The sequence below is a fragment of the Archocentrus centrarchus genome, chromosome 24 (genome assembly GCF_007364275.1).
Source record: "Archocentrus centrarchus isolate MPI-CPG fArcCen1 chromosome 24, fArcCen1, whole genome shotgun sequence".
Classification (NCBI taxonomy): Eukaryota; Metazoa; Chordata; class Actinopteri; order Cichliformes; family Cichlidae; genus Archocentrus; species Archocentrus centrarchus.
In genome coordinates this window covers 32,759,788-32,782,777 of record NC_044369.1, presented here as the reverse complement: position 1 = coordinate 32,782,777, position 22,990 = coordinate 32,759,788, and the positions used below count along the sequence as shown (strand labels likewise).

Sequence of the window (22,990 nt, the reverse complement as noted above, 5' to 3'; positions counted from 1 at the left end):
TGTTTTTGGAAATCATGGACGTCGTGTCCTCCGGGCCAAAGAGGACTGTCCAGATTGTTATCAGTTCAAAGTTCAAAAGACAGCATCTCTGATGGTATGGGGGTGTGTTAGTGCCCATGGCATGGGTAACTTGCACTTCTGTGAAGGCACCATTAATGCTGAAAGGCACATACAGGTTTGGGCTGCCATCCAAGCAACATCTTTTTCAGGGACATCCCTGCTTATTTCAGCAAGACACTGCCAAGCCACATTCTGCACGTGTTACAACAGCGTGGCTTCCTAGTAAAAGAGTGCAGGTACTAGACTGACCTGCCTGCAGTCCAGACCTGTCTCCCGTTGAAAATGTGTGGTGCATTATGAAGTGCAAAATACGACAACGCAGACCCCGGATTGTTGAGCAACTGAAGTTGTACATCAAGCAAGAATGGGAAAGAACTCCACTTACAAAGCTTCAACAATTAGTATCCTCAGTTCCCAAACGCTTATTGAGTGTTGTTAAAAGGGAAGGTGATAAACATGCCCCTGTCCGAACTCTTTTGGAATGTGTTGCAGGCCTCAAATTCAAAATGAGTCCCCCGGACCTCACAAGTGTCTCTAAGGACCCCCACCCTTCAGTCAGGTGTCTGTGGTCAACCTACCCCCTCGTCCACCTCAGATCTCTGCGGGGAATCTAAGACACCCTCACGTCTGCTATGAGGGGTCTGTGATCCCACTCCTTGTCCCCCGGTCAGGTATCTGAGATAACCCCCCCTGCATCATAGCAGGGGTTGCTGAACAGAAGCAGAATGACAGAGCGAGATGGAAGTTTCCCATATACGCAGTCCAAAACCTGAATGAATGCACCTGAAGCCCAAACCCCTGTGGGGTGAAGGACCTCCTCTGTGATGCAAGGTCCCTCGGGCCAATCAGGGTGCAGGGGTGACATCAGGGGTGCAAAAAGATGAATGAATGCACAGTGATGTGGGGTTAACTGAAAACTAGTCCAAACCAAAATACAGAAGGGCACAAACCTTCCTGGCAAACAAAGGCAATAATCCAGAACATGGCGTGAACTTGGCAAGACAAGGATTATACACACACCACCGAGACAGATGACAACAACCTGACAAGGAACTAACCAGAACAGAGACAATATATACACACACTAAGGTAACGAGACAATGGGAAACAGCTGGGGGGGACTAAGACACAAGAACCTGACACGAGGACCGAGGGTAACCATTAAGCACAAAAACCAGACACCAGCACAACCTAAACCTAAGCAAGGAGCATAACAAAAGAAACAGTACATTAAACAACAAACACACACACACACACATATATATATTTTTTTGTGTGTGTGTTTTTGCAGTCAGATCTTTAATCAAATTTTCACAATTTCAAAATAGCCATAAAGCCTAAAGAATATGACAGGTTTTGATGCACTTTTATAAGGACACCTATAAAGGTGAAACTTGAATGTTGCTCATTTGACCATCAATTTTTGAAGAATTTATGTATTTATATATTAGTGGCACTAATGTATTGAAAATGAAATGCTCAAACAAGAATATTAGGAATACAATTAATGTCTCTCCTTCTAAACACTTCTGGTCTTCTAATGATACACAGTGGAGAAGGCATGGAAAAAATTGTATCAATAACAAATTCAAAGACGAGTCTTTCATTGCACAGAATCTTACTGTAGTCTGGAAATCGAAAAGGCCATGCTCTGTGCAGTTATTATCATTCTTGGAAAATACATTCATAAAAAAAAAGGACAGGAACCAAATCAGCTTTTCTGCACTTTATTAATGAGTTCAAATAATACATAAAAAACAACAAGGCTTTTAAATAAGTATAATATATTATCTTATGATACCCTGGCATTGTGTTGTGTAACTGTAACCTACGTTATTTCCTTCCGTTCACTTTATAAGATGAATAAAGTTTTGTAGGGGGGGAAAAAGCCTAACTCCCCAGGCGCACAGTAGCACTGCCAATCCGAGAGCAACGTGTATCAGACCGGGGGTTCAGAGGTCACAGATTGCCAGAAAAGAACATGGCGGCCGTCGTGACGAGTTAGAGCCACTGTTGGAACTCATTTAGCAGGCGGAGACTATATAACAGTAAAAGGGCCGTTTTCCTGTATTTTTCCCGGAGTGCTTTACCGACACGGAATACTGACACGAATGGCGCTTCTGTACGGCTTGTTATGGCGGCTATTACTGATTTTCGTTCACGTCAACAGAGCGCTCTTCTTTTGGCTCCATGTCCGTATTCGGAGCTGGAAGGGCAGGCTGTGGGAGCGGGCAGCGACCCTTCTGCTGTTACCGGCATCTCTAGCTGGGTTTCCGGACCTTCAGACCAATCTGAATCATAACCCAGATGCTAATGCTAACCCCGGAACTGGAAAGTGCACTGACAGTCGCCGGTCACGGTGTCTCTCTGACGGCAAGACTCTGAAGAAGCTGCCGGTCCACATTGGCCTGCTGGTTGCGGAAGAAGAACTCAGTTACACGGACATAGCAAACCTGGTGGTGTGGTGCATGGCTGTCGGCATATCCTATGTTAGTGTCTATGATAATCACGGTAAGCATTTTACTCTCAGGTTAGTCTGCTGGTTGTACTTTACTTTTACACAGTAAAGTTTATAAAGCAATAGAACATAGTCTTCAATAGTGCTTTTAATGCTTTTCATTATCCGTGAGGACAAAAAAGATGCGTTTTAAATCGGCATTTTTATTAGTCGATAGGTGTACAGATTCCTGTCAGTGCGAGTGAACGTTTTTGATGTGGGTAGTTTATGTATCACAACTCATGTGACCATGTTCATCTACAAGCCCAATTCTGGAACAGTTGTGATGCAATGATGTGCAAATCTCATACACCCACATTTTATTCACAAAAGAACATGGAAAAGATCAAGTTTCATTCTTTTATTCAAACAAGAATCTATATACAAACATAATGGCAACAGCGTTCAGTAGGAATAGGTGCTTTCAAATATGCATTCCCAACAGAAAGGAAAAGATGAACAGAAAAAGGGGGCAGAGAAGGGCTCATTGTGTAAATCACATTCTTCAGTTATGTTCAAAAGTCGTACTGCATTTTTGGTTTTCATAATATCAGAGGCTTTAAAGAAGGAATGTTTTGATGAAATCTGTAAAACATTGGTTTCATTTTCAGATATTTAGGTCTGCGTATGTAAACTTTAAAGAGAATAAGAATAACACTGGTCAACAATTAAAACCTTTTTGTCTGCTACCTGAAAACCAACTGATTGTTACTAATGTGGATATGCTGATTCCAAACATGCAAACAGAATTTCTCTAGCACGGCAGGATCTTGACTATGCCAATAAATGCCAATCACTTTCACCCTATCGAAGCCAGCAGGAGTCACCATCATGTTTGTGTTATAGCGCCCCTGGTACCTGGTCTCCATCTCAGATATCTTGATGGAACCTTTCACCATGCTCATCACATCACCCAAACCGGGTGGAAAGAAGTCAAGATGAGAGTGAAGGAAGTGAATCTTCAGTGACGTTCTGCAACCATGTTTGAATGATACGAGCATGTCGTCAACTAGTTCTTCAAAGTTTGTGGTTGCCAAAGAAATTCTGTCCCACCTGAACAAATGATTCCCGTGCTCTTAGCTCAAGGGTCTGAGCTTAGACGGAAAGTCTTTGTCTCTAATAAGCTCACAGACTCGGGGTCCATCAAAGATCCCAGCTTTATGCTTGGCATCACTTTGGACTGCCCCAGAAACACTATTCATCACTTGGTGTAGCACTAAAACTTTGTTTCTATCTATTGACAGATCCAAACAGTCACTATAAGAAATTGAAAATTTCTGGCACTGTTGATCCTCAATATTGGCAGTTAAACTTTAGCTGATTGAATTTTAATGACCATATTTGGATTCAGCACCCAAAATCACCCAAATTATTACTAAATTCTGTACAATTTCACAATTAGAAAATCTTAGCACACTCTACATTTGTGTGAGAAGTTCCAGTACAGCAATACATTAGCTAAATATTGACATGTGCATAACTCAAGAACCTGATGTGCTAGAGAAATTCTGATTATAGATTTGGAATCAGCACACCTGAAATGCCATATATCAGGTATTTTTCTCCAGGTAGCAAAATCATTGTTGATCAGTGTAATATTCATCAGAAAGTCATGTTTACTATTGTCCATAATAAGCCCATAAACAATGTCCTGTTGAGTGTAGTTTTCTAAATGAGAAACTATTGGGAAAAGCCAGTCATGTCCATCGGATAACAGAAGCTCATACATACACTGGAAAAACAAGTTTAAAAAAAAAAAGTATTTCTTTGTTTTTGGGCTTTATGTGGAATTTTAGATATTTTGTGTGTAAGGTCTTTGTGGAACTTTTTTTTTTTTTTAATATATAGGAAACTAAATAAGTGTTAAGAGTGCATAAAGAGCCGAGGCAAAATTAATCATATGACAAAATACAACCACTGGTATCAACCAAATGGAACACCCAGGGTTCGTATGGGTGCTGGAAATCTGGATTTGGATTTTGGATATAGTGCTTGAAACCACTTGAAATTGTAACCCTTTTTTTTCCAGTCGGGAAGCCTGAAAAAAAATTTCACCTGAAATATTTTTTCTGCCTATAACCCTATGTACACAACCGGAAGTCACCTCTGCATCCTTGTAGACGTGTAGTCACATTTCTTGAGAGGTGCACATCAGGTTACGTCATAGGGCTCAGAGAGGATTTTTAGTTAAATATGTAGGACAGAGGCAGAACTTTAATTCAGGCCTTATTAGAGCGATAATTTGTTTTGCATGTAACCAGAAGAGTTACACTTACATATTATGCATTCACTGTGTCCCAGAGTGTCGTTTCCTTCCACTTATGGGTTTGCAGAAATCACATAAAAAGTGTACACAACAAAAACATTATAATCCAGATGTTTTATTGATACGATCGGCTGCTAACAGCACTTCCTACATTCAAATATTGCCATCATCACATTGCCAGCATGGCGAGACCTTTCACAGCACCTGGGATTTTATGTTTAATAAGCAGCCTGAAATTGTCCTTTGAGTTCCTTTTTTCCTCTTCTTCCCCCTCGCATTCACGCTGGTTGCCATTTTGCTTTCTGTAGCCCCGCAAAATCAAACGTGAACCGGACCGTCAACGAAACTGGCGATGCCTGATGGCACAAATTGCTGTGAAATAATAATATAGTGCAACAATCTAGCGAGAGAGAAAAAAGCCTGATATTTGCAATGGGGCGGAGTGCGTGTCTGCTTGCTAATTGCAGTGAAAGAGTTCCAATAGCGAACCGGTGAACTTCTCAGCCCAGCAAGACGACCTCAGCATGGTGCAGCGCCAGGTGATCAACCATTGGTTAAACCCTGCATTTGTTTTATGTACGCTTCAAAGATGCGCAACACAATATTTATATTCCTGGATGTTTAATACCTTTTGTACACTTTCACCGTATTTATCTGAAATGGACAGTAAGCAACATGAAGGATTTCAGTCTGTTAATACTATGATAATTTATTCTAATGATATGCAGCCTCTTTGTCATGCCTGATTAGACTAGCCTAATCATGTGATCATATTGTGCTGTGTCATTGGCTATACCTATTTTACTGAAATGGAGGAAGTAGGGATTCCTTATATCTAGCAACTGACCTAGGTCATTGAATAGCTGGCAGTAGGTAGATTGTGATAAATTGGGGAATGTCAAATTTCTAGGTAAAGAGCCAGTCTGTTATAGTAACATCAGTTCTGGGCTGTAGCCTTATTGATTAGTCTGTGATTTCAACTTCTGATTGGCTGAGCATTGTCTATCATGTCTGTCAGTCAGGGATGACTCTTGGCCATAAATAGTACAGACTATGGCTACGCTCACACTGCAGCCTGAAGTGCCCCAATTCCGATTTTTTTTTTTTTTTTTTTTTTTTTTTGCCTTCATGCGACCTGTATCCAATCTTTTCATGACAGTCTGAACAACACAGACCCGATTTTTTTTCAAATGTGACCCAGATCACTTGGATATGTGGTCCTAAATCCAATTCCTATCCCATCTTTTCAAATGCGACCTGTGTCTGTACGTCCAGGTTGCATTTAGATGTTAGATTCAACTCATTGTCGTGCGCGCAAGGCACACAATGAAATGATCGTTCCAGATCACTCATCCAGAGAGGAGCATCTGCAGTCATGCAGCCAGAGACCGGCGCTACCGTTAGGCAATGTGGTTTAAGTGTCTTGCCCAAGGACACAACGCAGCACAGGGACAAGGGCTCGAACCTGCAACCTTCCAGCTGCAAGGCGAGCGCCTACCCACTGCACCACTGCCACCTGGACATCATTGATACTCGACAAAAGCCACTATTCTGTGTCCTGTTACGCGGACACTGACTTCCGCAAACATTGAGCACGCTCGCTACATGTGACGGTATCACGTCCTCTACTGCGCATGCGGGACACTTTTAGGTTCGTCTGCAGTTCACACACAGATCACATCCAAGTCGCATATATTTGGAAATGTGAACTATCACGGAAAAAAAATCGGATTTCACATTTTAGGGATTTTAGGGGTGTTTACGACTAATCGACTAGACGACTAATCGTTATTGTCACTAGTCCAGGGGTCGGCAACCTTTAACACTCAAAGAGCCATTTGGACCCGGTTTCCATGGAAAAGAAAACACTGAGAGCCACAAATACTACCGGAAGCCGGTAGCTGCTACCGGCTTCCATGAGTGACTCATATATTGAGAGACGAAAATTAAAAATAATAATAAAGTAATTTTATTTCAAGATCGCAATAGTGTTCCAATTTAGAACTACAACAAAAATGAACTAACAAAAATAGGGCCAAGCCGCACAGAGCTGCAGCATAAGGATGAAAGAGCCGCGGGTGGCCGGCCCCTGCACTAGTTGATAGCAGATGTACTAGTTGTTTAATTTAATTTTAATTGCTGCCCAGCACTGGTAAATGGCTGTCCAAAATGTTATGCAGCCATCTGTCCCCAAATGGCACTACAACCTTGTAATGTAAAAATGGCATAACTCTGTTAATTTTGGCCTGAAATTTTTATCAGGCTTAATATTGTTAGTTATATTGAAGTTTTACAACATAACCTGATGTGCACCTTCCGAGTGATGTACATGTCTGGTTGACGAAACCCACAACGATTGTGATTGGCTTGTTCAGCACTGTCATTTCCTCCCACGTATTTCTGGCTACTTCCCCCTTGGTTTTTACAAAGAAAGTAAAAAAATTGTGGGACAAATGTGATGTCACCAAAAAACAAACCTGAGCACAACCAGATATATATTATAATATCCCAGCATTTTATACATTTGTTGGCTGACACCTCATGTAAAACACGATAATTAACACATTCAGTGCCAGCAGCAACATCGGTCACTGACGTGGGTTACATCGTAGCTCTACGAGGACCCAGTGCAGAAGTCTAAATCGGGCCTAAGCTGGAGGAGGTGGCGGGGAGAGGGAGGGCTGGGCTTCTCTGCTCAGGCTGCGTCCCCCACGACCTGGCCCCAGATAAGCAGAAGAAAATGGATGGATGTTTGTATTGTATTGCTTTATTGTCATTTTAGATTTAAACTTTTATTGAGATGGGCATCATGAATTTTAGAACATGCATCATTTATAATGCGCAACACAATACGCTGCAGTATTCAGTTGCAGTTTGTTTTTTTGATGTTCATTTCTCATATTTTAATGATGCGTGAACATTGTTTGCAGTAATGCATTTTCATGTGTATTTAACATCAATTTATTTTAAGTATTTCCCTTTATTATCTGAAGTATAATGTACATTATGTACATTGCACACTGTGCATCGTGCAATGTACATAATGTACATTATGTACATTGCACGATGCACAGTGTGACAGTTAAGCAGCATTTAAAGTATGATTCACTATTGAAGAATGTGATTAATGGTTTCAAATGCCTTTGATTAAACAGTTTTTTTGATATTTTTCATTAAACTTTCCAAAAATGTAACTTGATATGAGTGTTTCTTAGTTTGAGACTGGTTTAGTTTTAGTTGGTTAATAAACTGTTTTATTCATTCTGAAATGAATAATGTGCTTGTCCTTAATCCAGGTATTTTTCGAAAGAACAACTCCCGCCTGCTTGAGGAGATCAGGCAGCAACAGGATCTGCTGGGTGTAGATGGCTCTATGCACAGTGTGGAGTTCCTGAGCAGTGGCAGTGACAAACACCAGCACAATGGTAAGAACTTAGCACAGCAGCTCTTCTTTGAAGTTAGTAAACGTCTTAGACATGTAAAGGAGGCGCCTTGCTTGCAATCAGGTGAACTATGATTTCTCTGCTATGTGAACATGTACTGCATTTGTAATTGGTTCTTTACAAATCAACATATACATAACAAAACTGTAGGCAGGTGGCTGTAGAGCAGTTGGATGACAGCATGGATGAACCAGTCTATATTTCAGTTTCCATCCCATACATCCATCCTCTTCCGCTTATCCTGTTCAGGGTCGTGGGGGGGCTGGAGCCTATCCCAGCTAACATAGGGTGAGAGGCAGGGTACACCCTGTACAGGTCGCCAGCCTGTCGCAGGGCTAACACAGAGAGACAGACAACCATTCACACTCACATTCACATCTATGGCATGCTCAACCCTATCGAAAATTTGTGGACTATGCTTGTAACATCATTATAGAAAAATACATAACTCTGTTAATCCTGGCCTGATACTTTTGTTCAGTCTAATGTTATTTGTTTTTGAAGTTTTACAACATAAAAGTACACTTCCAGAGAAACTCCCTAACTTTCCTGCATTTCCGGCTACTTCCCTCACATTTGTACAAAAAAGTGACAACACTAGAGGAGAAATGTGTTTGCGTCTTTAAAAAAAAACAAAAAAAAAAACCTGACGACAGCAAAGAGTGGGACCCAAGAGGGAAAAAAGTGCCAGCGTTTAATGTTTCTGTCGGCTGGCACCACATGTAAAACACCGGGACATGACCAAAAGGTAATCAACACAAGCAATGCACCTCCACGAGCTAAACACTGGGAATAACATCGGCCACTTGAGCAGGTTATGTCGCAGGTCTACAGAGACCGAGGGCTGAAGTCTGAATGAGGCATAAGCTGGAGAGGGAGGTCTGGGCTCCCCTGCTCAGGATGCCGCCCCTGCGACCCGGCCCTGGAAAAGCGGAAGAAAATGGAAGGATGTTTGTATTTATTTTGACGCATGTCATGAACTGTAGAGCAACGAGCATCGTTCACAATGCACCGCACTTTGAAGTCTCAATTTATTTGTTTTTCAGATGTTACTGCAAACAGTGTTCAGAAAATAAAGTGTTTTCATAGATTTAACATAAAAAGATTTTAAGTTTATCTTCGTTGTTTGGAGTGTATCGTGCAGTGTTCATAATGCGTCGTGCTGCACAGTTAAGCAGCATTTAAAGTGCGATTCATTATAGAGGAATACGATTAATGGTTTCAAATGCCTTTGTTTTGTTTTTGACGTCCATTAAACAGGGATAAAAATTTTATTTGATATCTGAGTGTTTTTTAGTTTTAGACTAGTCGGTTAGTCATATAAAATTCTGACCACAGCTGTATATATAGAACATAGATGCTACAAATCCAGCCCTGTGGGGGCATGCTCTGTCTGTTTTAATGATGGCAATTTTGCATTTTGTAAACCCACATCCAACTACACCAGTAACTTAAATATATATATATTGCAAATTTTTTTTTTTTTTTTTTTTTTTTTTTTGACCTGTAGTATCCATGTGGGTCAAGTCATATTGGTAAGTTGTTCTTCATACATGGTTGTTGCTGGAGCTTCAACCTTTTGAGACTTTTGCTCTTCTCCATTCACTTTGAAAGCTGGTGAAGTTATGCCAGATTGGGAATGGATGCCTCCTATAACTATTGGATGTGGCTTGTCTAAACAAAGCAACTATGAAAATATAACTGCCAAGTTGAGGAATCTGACCTAATGTATTTTGATATATGCAAAACACAGAGGGTCAAGAGATATTTTATTACAGTATTACATGGGCCAAGACTAGTTCCTCTAACACCTTCATGATACGGGATGTGAGGGGAAGTGGTCGATAGTTGTCAAGCTCTGATGTTGCCAACTGCCATACTGGAACCAGACCGAATGTTTTCCACAACACTGATACTCTTTAGAGTCAGGTTGCAAATGTGACTCAGGATTACAGACAGCTGCCTGGCACAGTTCCTCAACTAGTACTTCATGCATTAGTGTCATAGTTGGAAGTTTTGTGTCCAGCAGGTTGAGTGCTTGGTTGTCTATAGTGGGATAATTGACATAAAGTTGAAAATTTGGTAATGTTCTGTCCAGACGCTAATAACTGTAACAGCACTAGAATGCTGGGTTAGCAGACATATTATAGTGGAATGACGTCACATGCGTTAGCTGAGAGTTGAATTTATACAGCAACAACAGAAAAATTTCCAACAAATGTCAGTCAGTATTTATGGTCCTTCACAGTAAACTGTCCAGGATTGCACCACTTTTCACTTTCTTCTTAACACTTAGATTAACATCTCTATCAACCCAAAACAGTCTGAAGCCAGGTACTGTTACTGTACTGTTAAGGAAGCATGCAGCCACATTTTCATGAAACACATAGTGCTACATTCATGGTATTCCCTCTGGGTCTTGATCAGTGCTTTAACCTCATCCAGCTTATTACCCAAGGACCTCATATTAGCTCTTTGCTTGGGTCCAGTTCTGCAGCTCCATTCAGTAGTACTGCTGTATTTAACCCATTAACAGTGCAGCTTTTCACTGGCAAAACCCCCACCATGAAGAAGAAAACAAGGTATATAAAATAGCAAAGTTATTAGTTGTAGAGAATAACTGAATAAGTGATAAAAATTGCAAAATGCACTTAAACACAGGAGCTGCTGCAACAGGCTGCCAGTCAGCATGGGATTGTGTTAACACAAAAAAAAAAGTTACCTGATGTACTGTCACAGCTCACCAGTAGTACATAATACTGTGGCATATCATGGAAGTACTGTGGCTTGTTCCATTCAGCGAATGTCTGAATGAAGCCATGATGACCATCAGTGTTGTATTGAACCATGGCTGAATTACAGCATTCCTTCACTTTCACAGACTGAAGCAGCTCTGAGGCCCTTTTTCCACCGCTTGGGTGCTGGTGCCAGTATTTGAACCGTTCAGCGGTGTTTCCACCGTGAACGCACTCGGTGCTCGGCCAAAAACGGGTTCAACTTACGCCCCGCAAGCTAGCTGGTCTCAAACCAAGAACACGTGACTCTGCCGCCATGATGTAAAGTTTTCTTCTGCTGTGTCACTGCATGGTGTGTATTACATGAGAAAAGCACGGCTGTGAATTAGGTTGGGCTCTAAGGCTGAACTTGCTGCTTTGTATCAGTTCATATCACAGATAAAAGAACACAAAGTGCGTACTTGTCGTATTGTTCTAATCGCTGTTTGTGTTTCCCTCTGTGCTGCACACAGATGCTGCAGTAGTTTGGTTTGGACCATAAAGTGTGCTCGCAGCACAAGAAAGGGGAGCGTGTTCTCCCACGTTTGTGCGCTTTGGCTTCCATGTCCAGACGAGGACCCGCCCACACTCATACGTAAAGGAGCGGTTCTCAAAGAGCGGTGGGAACGCGGGCCCGTTCTTAAGCGTTTTGCCAATTCACTGGAATCAGCACTGGCACGAGCACCGGCACCTCGGCAGTAGAGATGTAGTAGCCTGTCTGTTCACCACTGACTGAGGCTGAGTTGAGTGAGTGTATGGTGGTTAGCACTGTTGCCTCATAGCAAGGAGGTTCCTGAATCTCCTGTTTGGGTGGGGCCATTTTCAATGGAGTTCTCCCTGTGCCTGCTTGACTTTCCTGAAGGAAATCTGTAATAGAATTCGCAAACACAGAGTTGTCTTTCTAGGATTTATCACACTTCCAAATAAGGTCAGTCAACCATGAAATCAAATCTAGCCAAAGAGCACTGCCTTGGATCCCTTTAATTAACACTGTGGCGTTCCCTTCTTGATGGAAACAAGGTGGAATCCTGAAATCCATGAACATGTGCTTCACTGATGTGGTCAGGTGGTCTAATTCAAGTGCATTGGGTTATGTCAGGTCACACTGTGTACCTTTTAAATTTGTGTAATAATTGTACTCTTCTGCCAGTACCCGGGGCCAAATTTTCAGTCATAATTTTGTGCGTGCGTGCGTGTGTGTGTGTGTGTGAGTGTGTGTGTGTGGTGTGTGCACATGCACCAGTTGTGTCCTGTAGGTCTACAGTGAGAGTATTGTCTCCAGAGGATGGGAAGCAGAGCATTGTCCAGGTAGCACAGAAGCTCTGCCGCTCTGTGGAGAACAAGGAAAGGAGCTTCAAAGACATCAACGTTTCCATGCTGGACCTACTTCTCAGAGGTACCACTTTGACGTTGCATGTGTGAACACGTTTTTTTTTTTTTTTTTTTTCCAGAACATCATGAAGAGATTATGGTGCTCAGTGGGCTTAGGAATTAAATTTAAATGGAAAATTTGTTTCTGTGCATGTTATGGATTTCTACGTATCCATAATATGCACCAAATGTCATAAAAAGCAGCCACAAATTTTAATATTCATACATACTGGGGGAATTTTACCAGACTAGTGTGCTTCAGCATTAACCACCACAGCTCAGCTAGCTGCCTAATTAGCATAAACAACAATTACATACATAAATTTTCTCAACCACTAGTTCTTACTTTAAATATAAGATCTAAAAATTTTGCTATGAAAACCCACATTTTTTTATTTAGCCAATATCTATTTTTTTCATCCCCACCCTAATAAATAATGTTAGTTTTATAAGCTTGCTTACTTAACAAAACAAACGGTCTTTGTAAATGGATTTTTTTTTGTTTTTTTTTTTTTGTGAATGAGCAAACTTACAAATTCAGCAAGGGATCAAAGAATTCTTTCCCCCACTGTAGACCCCCAGAAAGCACAAAACCAGATCTACACAAAAATTCACTTTAATTTAGTTTTACTTTTAGAGCACCAAATCACAACAAAAGTTGCCTCAAGACGCAAAGTCTTCCAAGTCTTAATCCAAACCAGGTGATAGATAGGCATTACATAAATCCAGCTGGGTGAAGATGGTGGCTCCCTCAAGACATTCAAAGGCTGAAGATAACCAATAATGGTATTTGTTTTTGATTTCAGTATACTGGCGCTTGTCATAAAATTAGAATATCATAAAAAAGTTAATTTATTTCAGTAATTCCATTCAAAAAATACAAAAAAAAAAGGATTTTTAGAAAGGTTGGCCAACTGAAAAGTATGAACATGAAAAGTATGAGCATGTACAGCACTCAGTACTTAGTTGGGGCTCCTTTTGCCTGGATTACTGCAGCAATGGGGCGTGGCATGGAGTCCATCAGTCTGTGGCTCTGCTCAGGTGTTATGAGAGCTCAGGTTGCTCTGATAGTGGCCTTCAGCTCTTCTGAATTGTTGGCTCTGGTGTATCACATCTTCCTCTTCACAATAGCCCATAGATTTTCTATGGGGTTAAGGTCAGGCGAGTTTGCTGCCCAATGAAGAACAGGGAGATCATGGTCCTTAAAGCAGGTACTGGTAGCTTTGGCACTGTGTGCAGGTGCCAAGTCCTGTTGGAAAATGAAATCTGCATCTCCATAAAGTTGGTCAGCAGCAGGAAGCATGAAGTGCTCTCAAACTTCCTGGTAGATGGCTGCGTTGACCTTGGACCTCAGAAAACACAGTGGACCAACACCAGCAGATGACATGGCACCCCAAACCATCACTGACTGTGGAAACTTTACACTGGACCTCAGTCAATGTGGATTCTGTGCCTCTCCTCTCTTCCTCCAGACTCTGGGACCTTGATTTCCAAAGGAAATGCAACATTGACTTTGATCAGAGAACATAACTTTGGAGCACTCAGCAGCAGTCCAGTCTTTTTTATCTTTAGTCCAGACGAGACGCTTCTGACGCTGTCTCTGTTCAAGAGTGGCTCGACACGAGGACTGCAACAGCTGAAACCCATGTTTGCATACGTCTGTGGTTGGTGGTTCTTGAATCACTGACTCCAGCTGCACTCCACTCTTTGTGAGTCTCCCCCACATTTTTGAATGGCTTTTGTTTCACAATCCTCTCCAGGGTGCAGTTATCCCTGTTGTTGTACACTTCTTTCTACCACATCTTTTCCTTCCCTTCGCCTCTCTATTAATGTGCTTGGACACAGAGCTCTGTGAACAGCCAGCCTCTTTAGCAATGACCAGGGTTATAATAGTTTTGGATTTTACATTATCGTTTAGTTTTAGTTAGTTTTTACTTTTTTTTCTCTAATTCAGTTAGTTTTAATTAGTTTTCAGAGTGGTTTTTCTCGTTTTTATTAGTTTTTATTTTTGGTTTAATGCTTAGTTTTAGTTTAGTTTCGTTAGTTTCAGTATTAGTTTTAGTATTTTCAGACTTTGTCAGGTGCAAGATTCAATGCGCAAAAGTGATTATTGTGTAATAAAAACTCAACAAAAGATACCATAAAGAAATATATTCAACAACCAACAGTTCACAAGACAGAAGCACTACATGCTAAATGTGTAATAATTAGGACACACATGAACATCAACAGGGAGAAACAAAGAAAAACATGAACTCCCAAACTCAATAAATTCTACAATAAACTCCCAATAAACTCCAGTGTCAGTGCAGTAGATTAACAACACTTCCATGTGGTGTTTGACAAAAACAAACTCTTTGAAGGAGTCAAAGGTCAAATCCAGCTGCATCCTGATGTTCTCCACCACCCGAAGCTGCTTCTGTTTTGGAGCTAGCTTGGTTAGATGCTGCTGATTAGACTTGCAGGGTCTTTGCCCTCTGTACACAACCTACAGAAGTGTCCGACCTCATGTCCGCATTTCTGCTTGTGTAGCTGCGGTGCCAGCTGGGACTTTTTTTGGTCCTCACTCTTTGTGCTCACTTTTTTGGCTGCAAACATATTTGTCCCTGTTTTTCCACTTCCTTCATTTCCTCACGTCCATTCCGACAGCAGTCTCCCTCCAGGAATTTGCTGACATTTGTGAGTCCTTATATTGATGCTTTGATTATTATTCCCGATTGTTATTCTCTCACTGATAAAGTAGACGGAAACGCACAAGAACTGAACAGGTTAATCACAGCGTTGCAGCAGCGTGGACCCGCTCTGGACCCGGTCGGTTCAGAGCGACTCTGCCGCTTTCCCGTGCACACGCACGCACACCGCGGTCTGCCCGACGGCGCTCCCAGCTTAAACTCGGAGAGCAGAAAAATGATCAATCCACAATAATTTCAGTTAGTTTTCGTTTTTTAAACTCACAGTACAGTTTTAGTTAGTTATCGTTTTTTCCTTTTAATTGTAGTTTTTATTTATTTCAGTTAACGACAATGTTTTTTCAATTTCAGTTTTCGTTATTTCGTTCGTTTTCGTTAACTATAATAACCCTGGCAATGACCTTTTGTGTCTCGCCCTCCTTGTGCAAGGTGTCAAAGGTCGTCTTTTGGACAACTGTCAAGTCAGCAGTCTTCCCCATGATTGTGATATATTCCAGCGAGCACTCAGTGCTTGATTATGTTGAGCTGTCAAGATCAGTATGTTCGGTGATCGATTACTGTTCCTGTTGTTATGGTTATGTTTCTTGTTCTGAACGGCTGATTAAAATGGACTTGTACTGTATTCCTCGCCTCTGTGAATAATCATGAAGAATAAGGAACCTGCGGCAAGTATAGCTCGGAAATCTCGCACAAGGGTCACAACATGGTGTCAGAAGATGGAGTTACGGAGTAAGATGAGGACGGTACTGTCAAAATTTGGTAAAATTTATCAACCGCGAAGGCAGTATCATCGTTAGGCTGGTCAACGGCTCAAAATGGAACAGTTCATACCACCATTGACACTTACATGCAGTTTGGCTGAGAACTGGCACAGATGGGAACAACGGTTTCGGTTGTACATGGTTGCTTCAGGCACATTAAACAAGGAGGAGGAGGTTAAAAAAGCTATCCTACTTCATACTGTCGGCGAAGAAGCATTAGAAGTGTATAACACGCTCATCTTTGCCCGGACCAGAGAAAGTGGAGCAGTAACAATGGAGGACATTATAAAAGCTTTCAAGGACTACTGCAGCCCGCAAAACAATGTTGTTTTTGAACGTCACCTTTCTGTTCACACACAGGAATATCAGTGGACAGATTCATCACAGAGCTACGCCAGAAAGGCAAAGACTGAATTTGCAGGAACAGAAGATGACATGATTAGAGACAAGTTAGTATTCAGCATAAGTGACACTCGTTTGAAAGAGAGACTGCTAAGAGACACTGACTTAACTCTCCACAAAGCCATAGAGATCTGTAGATCTTCAGAGCTGGTGAAAACACAAATTCAGGCAATGCAGTCATCACCTGCTGTTCATGACACATCTGTGGATGCAGTGAGCAAAGATACCGTACAAAGATGAACAGGATGGAATAAAGGCAAAACAAACTGTAAGAAGCAAGCAGCACATATCTGTCACAAATGTGGGAAAAGAAGAAGAAGAAGAAACAGCCTTTATTGTCCCACAGAGGGGAAATTTGGGTGTAACAGCAGCCGCAGTTATTATAAATATAAGTAAAAATATAATAATTCACACTATTAAGAAAAGAATATAAATATATATAAAATCAACAAACAAGATTAACCTTAATACTACTAATAATAACACTATATACAATGTACATGATGTGCCTGTGTGTTGAACCTTAACAGGCCGGACTATTTACAGTATATTATATATTATCCTACATTGTGTAGGCTATTGTGGTTTTTGTTGGGAGCAGTGATGGTTATAAAGTCTTACAGCTGCTGGGAGGAAGGATCTGCGGTAACGCTCCTTTGTGCATTTAGGATGCAGCAGTCTGTCACTGAAGGAGCTCTCCAGCTCAGCAACAGTTTCATGCATGGGATGGGAGACCTTGTCCATCAGTGATGTTATTTTGGTCAGAGTCCTTCTGTCTCCCACCACCTGCACTGAGTCGAGAGGACATCCTAGGACAGAGCTGGCTTTCCTGATGAGCTTGTCTATCCTCTTCCTCTCAGCTGTAGACAAGCTGCTGTTCCAACATACTGCTGCATAGAAGATGGCTGATGCCACCACAGAGTCATAGAAGGTCTTCAGGAGTGTCCCCTGCACTCCAAAAGACCTCAGCCTTCTCAGCAGGTAGAGTCTGCTCTGACCCTTCCTGTAGAGCGCATCAGTGTTATGAGTCCAGTCCAGTTTATTGTTTAGGTGAACACCCAGGTACTTATAAGAGTCCACTATCTCAATGTCCACTCCCTGGATGTTCACCGGTGTCCGTGTGGTGGGTCTGCGCCTGCGGAAATCCACCACCAGCTCCTTGGTTTTAGCGGCGTTGATCAGGAGGTGGTTCTGCTGGCACCAGTCCACAAAGTCCTGAGTCCACTGTCTGTACTCTGAGTCATCCTCACCTGTGATGAGGCCAACTATGGCAGAGTCGTCAGAGAACTTCTGCAGATGGCAGCGTGGGGAGTTGATGGAGAAGTCTGCAGTATAGAGGGTGAAGAGGAACGGTGCCAGCACAGTTCCCTGTGGGGCCCCCGTACTGCAGACCAGCCTGTCAGAGACACAGCCCTGTGTCCTCACGTACTGTGGGCGGTCAGTGAGGTAGTCCAGTATCCACTCGGAGATGTGGTGGTCCACTCCTGACAGTTCCAGCTTGTCTCTCAGAAGTCCTGGCTGGATGGTGTTAAAAGCACTGGAGAAATCAAAGAACATGATCCTCACAGTGCTTCCAGGCTTCTCCAGGTGGGTCAGAGCTCGGTGCAGGAGGTAGATGATGGCGTCATCCACCCCGATGCCAGGCCGGTAGGCGAACTGCAGCGGGTCCAACGAAGACGACACCATGAGGCGTAGATGGTTGAGGACCAGCCTCTCGAGGGTCTTCATTAGATGCGATGTCAGGGCTACCGGCCTGTAGCTGCTAAGATCCTTTGGATGTTTGGTCTTTGGTACCGGTACCACACAGGAGGTCTTCCACAGTTGTGGTACTTTCCCCAGCTTCAAGCTCAGGTTGAACATGTATCCCATGATGCCACACAGCTGATCTGCGCAGCACCTCAGGAGCCTGGAGCTGATGCCGTCTGGACCAGCAGCCTTTCGCACCTTGATTTTACGTAGCTCCTTCCTCACATGATGAGTTGAGAGGGACAAGATGGAGGTGGGGGATGGGGGTTGTGAGATGGAGTCCTCAGAAGTGAAGGGGGTGGGTGATGGCTGAGAGCTGAGAGGTGTGAGGTCCCAAGAAGAAGAAAGGTTGGCAGTCATTAAAGATGGTGGGGCTGACAGCAGGGGGGACTGGGCTGGGGGAGGGGTGGGTGGCTGGTCAAACCTGTTAAAGAACTGGTTCAGGTTGTTCACCCACTCTAAGTCTCCCACAATCCTAGGGCTTGGTTTGTGGCCTGAAATTGAGTTCAAACTCCTCCAAACCCCACTGATGTTGCTCTGCTGTAGCTGGTCCTCCATCTTCTTCCTGTAGATGTTTTTTCCATCCCTGATTTTCCTTCTCAGATCCTTCTGCACGGCTCTCAGCTCCTTATTTCCTGATCTAAAGGCTCTCTTCTTCTCCTTCAGGAGAGCCTTTATTTCAGAGTTGATCCAGGGTTTGTTGTTTGAAAAACACCGTACCCTCCTGGTGGGCACAGTGTTTTCCACGCAGAAATTGATGTAATCAGTGATGCAGTCCGTGACGCTGTCGATGTCCTCCCCATGAGGGGCACAAAGCTCTTCCCACACAGTGGAGCTAAAGCAGTCTCTCAGAGCTTCTTCAGTCTTCTCAGACCATTTCTTCACTGTGTGTGTCACAACTGGTTCTCTGTGTACCAAGGGTTTGTACACAGGCTGGAGATGAACCAGGTTGTGATCTGAGCCCCCCAGGGGAGGCAGAGGTGATGAGCTGTATGCCTCCTTGATGTTGGCATACAGTAGATCCAGTGTGTTGGTATTCCTGGTGTGGCAGGTGACATACTGGGTGAAGGTGGGGAGAGTGGAGGACAGGGAGACGTGGTTAAAGTCCTCTGAGATCAGAAAGAGGGCCTGTGGGTGCTGTGTTTGGAGTCTGCTGGTAGTAGCATGGAGGACATCGCAGGCTGCAGCAGCGTTAGCAGAGGGCGGCACATACACAGTTATCACAATAACATGTGAAAACTCCCGAGGAAGATAGTACGGCCTCAAGCTAACAGCGAGCAGTTCAATGTCCTTACTGCAGAGCGTCTCTTTGATGGTTAGATGTCTGGAGTTGCACCATCTAAAGCATGAGCCCTGACAATGCCCATCCACCTGGGTCTGCAGCCTCGGCAGATTTCGAACTGCTGCCCAGGCTTTCTTAATTTCCTGGTAAATCAGGTATCCTCCGAGCCCAAACAGAAGAGATACCGCCACCAATAGCCGACTATGTTAGACGTCTTTCACATCCTCGACCTCCAAAGCTGAGAAGCACACACGTCTCCACGAGCTCCAAGAATCGATGACGTATCCAATGGGGTCTGTTCCACTCGGGCTCCCCTTTCCCCGATCTCATAGTGGAGAAAATTCGATCAATGGTGTTCAGGGCCCAGTTTGCCAGATCCATGATGCTCTTAATCTTATTCTTATTTGGACAGTGTGTAAGAGACGCTCTCACAGCAAGCAGCAAGCAGGAGAGATGGGGGAGGGCAGGGAGAGAGACAGAATGCGACCGTCCCCGTCAGAGAGCAGGAGGGAAAGCAGGAACGGACGCAAATGTGCTTCCCATGCATTTGTATCAGCAGTTACCCGGTCCATGTCAGTTGCGACCCACAAAGATGATGTTAGTTGCTTTTGGTGGTGCCCACCTGCCTGTAGATGGTGTTGTGTCCCTAGAATGCAGGACAACCAAACACAAGGCCCTGGTTGACTTCCATGTAACGAGCCATGCAGACAAACCAATTCTCGGCGGAGATGCATGTGAGGAGCTGCAGCTGTTAAAAAGGGTTGAAGCACTCACAGCCAAATCCCCACAATTAGGACCACCTCCAGCCACCAAAGAGGAGCTGCTGCAGAGATATGTGGAGGTCTTCACAGGTCTGGGTGAATTTCCTGGAGTCCACCATATACACATTGACCCAGCAGTCACACTGGTGATCCACGCATGCAGAAATGTGCCTCTCTCCATTACAGACTCATTAAAAAAGACTCTGAATGAACTACAGGAAAGGAAAGTGATAACACCTGATAATGTGCCAACAGAATGGGTTAACAGTCTTGTTGCCACAAAGAAGAAAAGTGGTTCGCTCAGGGTATGTTTGGACCCTTGCGATCTGAATCAAGCAGTTAAATGCCAACCCTACTCCATTCCAACTCCCAAAGACGTACTCAGCGAATTAGCTGGAAAACCCATCTCCTCCTTCCTGGATGAAAAGGACGGATACTGGCAGGTCAAGCTGGATGAGCCATCATCAAATCTCTGCACCTTTAACACACCATGAGGTCGTTTTTGCTTCCTCAGACTCCCATTTGGGATCAAGTCTGTCAGCGAAGTATTTTAACAAAAGAACTGTGAGACTTTTGGTGACATTCCAGGTGACATTCCATCATAGCTGATGACATGATCATTGCAGCCTCATCAGAGAGTGAGCATGACAAAATCCTGCTAAAGGTAATGGAAAGAGCAAAAACAGCAAATGTGAAGTTCAACAAAGACAAAATCCAGTTCAAAGTCGACACAGTAAAATACATGGGACATATCATCACAGCGGCTGGTCAGAGAGCAGATGATGCCAAGATCAAAGCAATTGTTGACATGCCAACACCACAGGACAAACAAAGCTTACGTCTGTTAGGAATGACAAAATTCCTGGCACAATACATCTCAAATGAAGCTTCACTCACGGCTCCTCTCAGACAGCTACTGAAGAAAGACACAGTATGGCAGTGGTGTCCCCACCACAGTGCAGCGTTAAAGGCACTAAAGGACAAACTCACACAAACCCCAGTGCTCAGGTACTACGATCACAGGAAGCCACTCACACTACAAGCAGATTCAAAAGATGGGCTGGGAGCCTGTCTGCTACAGGAAGGGCATCCAGTATGCTATGCGTCGCATGGACTCACAGATACTGAGAACCGGTATGCACAAATAGAAAGAGTTGCTCTCCATTGTGTTTGCCACCAAGAGATTTCACCAGCATATATACGGTAGGCCAGTGCGTGTGCAATCTGATCACAAGCCACTTGAAGTCATCATGCGCAAGCCGCTGAACAAAGCCCCAGCAAGACTGCAAGGAATGCTGCTACAGTTGCAAAGGTATGACCTACATGTTACATACACGCCAGGCAAAGACATGCACAATGCTGACACTCTGTCATGTACCATAGTGGGAAGAGATAATAAACATGTTGATGAGAACCCCTGTGAGAGTTGTGTATGCCATACAGCCTACAGATGCTCTGAGTGACGAAACACTTGGGATTGAAAGAAGCACCTGCTGCAGATAGAGAGCTACAGGCTGTGTGTGAAAGACACATGAACGGCTGGCCTATGAAGAAGCGTAGTCTTGACTGGTCACTACACTGCTACTGGCCAATGCGAGACATCACCAGCATCCAGAATGACATTGTCATGATGGAAGAGAAAATTGTCATACCTCAGAGCTTCGGGAAAGTAATTTTAGAAAAGTTACATCTTGCACACCAAGGGGTGCAGTGCACAAAAGCCAGAGCAAGAAAAGTCCTTTATTGACCTGGTATCGCACGAGATATAGAGACAATGATTGAGAAGTGAGCACAGCAGTTACAACCCAAACATCAGCAAGAACCACTCATCCCTCATGAGATTCCAGAACTACTGTGGATGAAAGTCGGAGCAGACATCTTCCAGTTAAATGGTCAATCATATCTTCTGCTAGTTATCTGACCAAATATCCAGAAGTGCTCAATTTGTAGGAAACTACTGCTTACACAGTGATTCAGAAAATAAAGACTGTAAAGCATGCCAAAGCAATACACACTGGCACTGACCCACACCTTTAAGAAACGCACTGGTGACAGGATTGAACATGTCACCTGCACAAATGTTGATGGGAAGGGTCCTGCGAAGCACACTTCCTTGCTCCAGTGCCGTGCTGAAACAGTCTACACCACAGCATGTCTATGACCAAGTACGGGACCTGCAGTGTCGCTAAACGCAGCACTATGACCAACGTGCAAAGCCACTGTCCTGTGCTGACCTCAGGAGACACCGTACACATGCAGATGCATCAAGGTTGGGAGCCTGCAGTTGTCACCCAACAAAGAGACGAACCGCGCTCCTAAACAGTGCAGTCACCGGCAGGTAGGAAACTCAGGAGGAATAGACGACATCTGAGGAAGATACACCCAAGTCTGTTCAAAGACACTCACCTTGATGAACAGATCGATTTAGAGGCAACGCCTTCTGATACTCCCGAGTCAGACACACCACCAGCTGGCACGCCACACAACCCACCTCCTTTGAGCAAGAACAATGATCACTGGCATGAAAGAAATGTTTAAGTTGTTACTGTGATTGTTTTGACAGGCCCAAGCACAAGAGAAACACAATACCACACAAAGCTGACACGATGCCTAACAGAAAAGTGTTTGGTATTTATTCTTAGAAAACCATTTGTGTACAGAGAAAATGTTTCAGTGTTTACACACATAGAAATGAGTGACTTTGAGTTAATGCCCTGTAATTGATTCTTCTTATTCAGATGATTGTATTCGTAGACCACGTCTCAGTTTTGAAAAAGAGGGATGTGATGTATTCCAGCGAGCACTCAGTGCTCGATTATGTTGAGCTGTCAAGATCAGTATGTTCGGTGATCAATTACTGTTCCTGTTATGGCTACGTTTGTTGTTCTGAACGGCTGATTAAAATGGACTTGTACTGTATTCCTTGCCTCCGTGAAT

General features: G+C 43.3%; 1 protein-coding gene across 1 annotated transcript in view; it reads left to right on the top strand.

Moving 5' to 3' along the window:
• The first annotated feature begins 1,994 nt into the window (after positions 1 to 1,994).
• The window catches only part of nus1 (NUS1 dehydrodolichyl diphosphate synthase subunit), a 29,431-nt gene continuing 8,435 nt past the window's right edge, over positions 1,995 to 22,990 (top strand). The window contains exons 1-3 of the mRNA XM_030722354.1: positions 1,995 to 2,571; positions 8,120 to 8,248; positions 12,284 to 12,436. Coding sequence (XP_030578214.1) covers positions 2,172 to 2,571; positions 8,120 to 8,248; positions 12,284 to 12,436 — 682 coding nt within the window. The 5' untranslated portion in view covers positions 1,995 to 2,171. The remainder of the gene's footprint in view (positions 2,572 to 8,119; positions 8,249 to 12,283; positions 12,437 to 22,990) is intronic.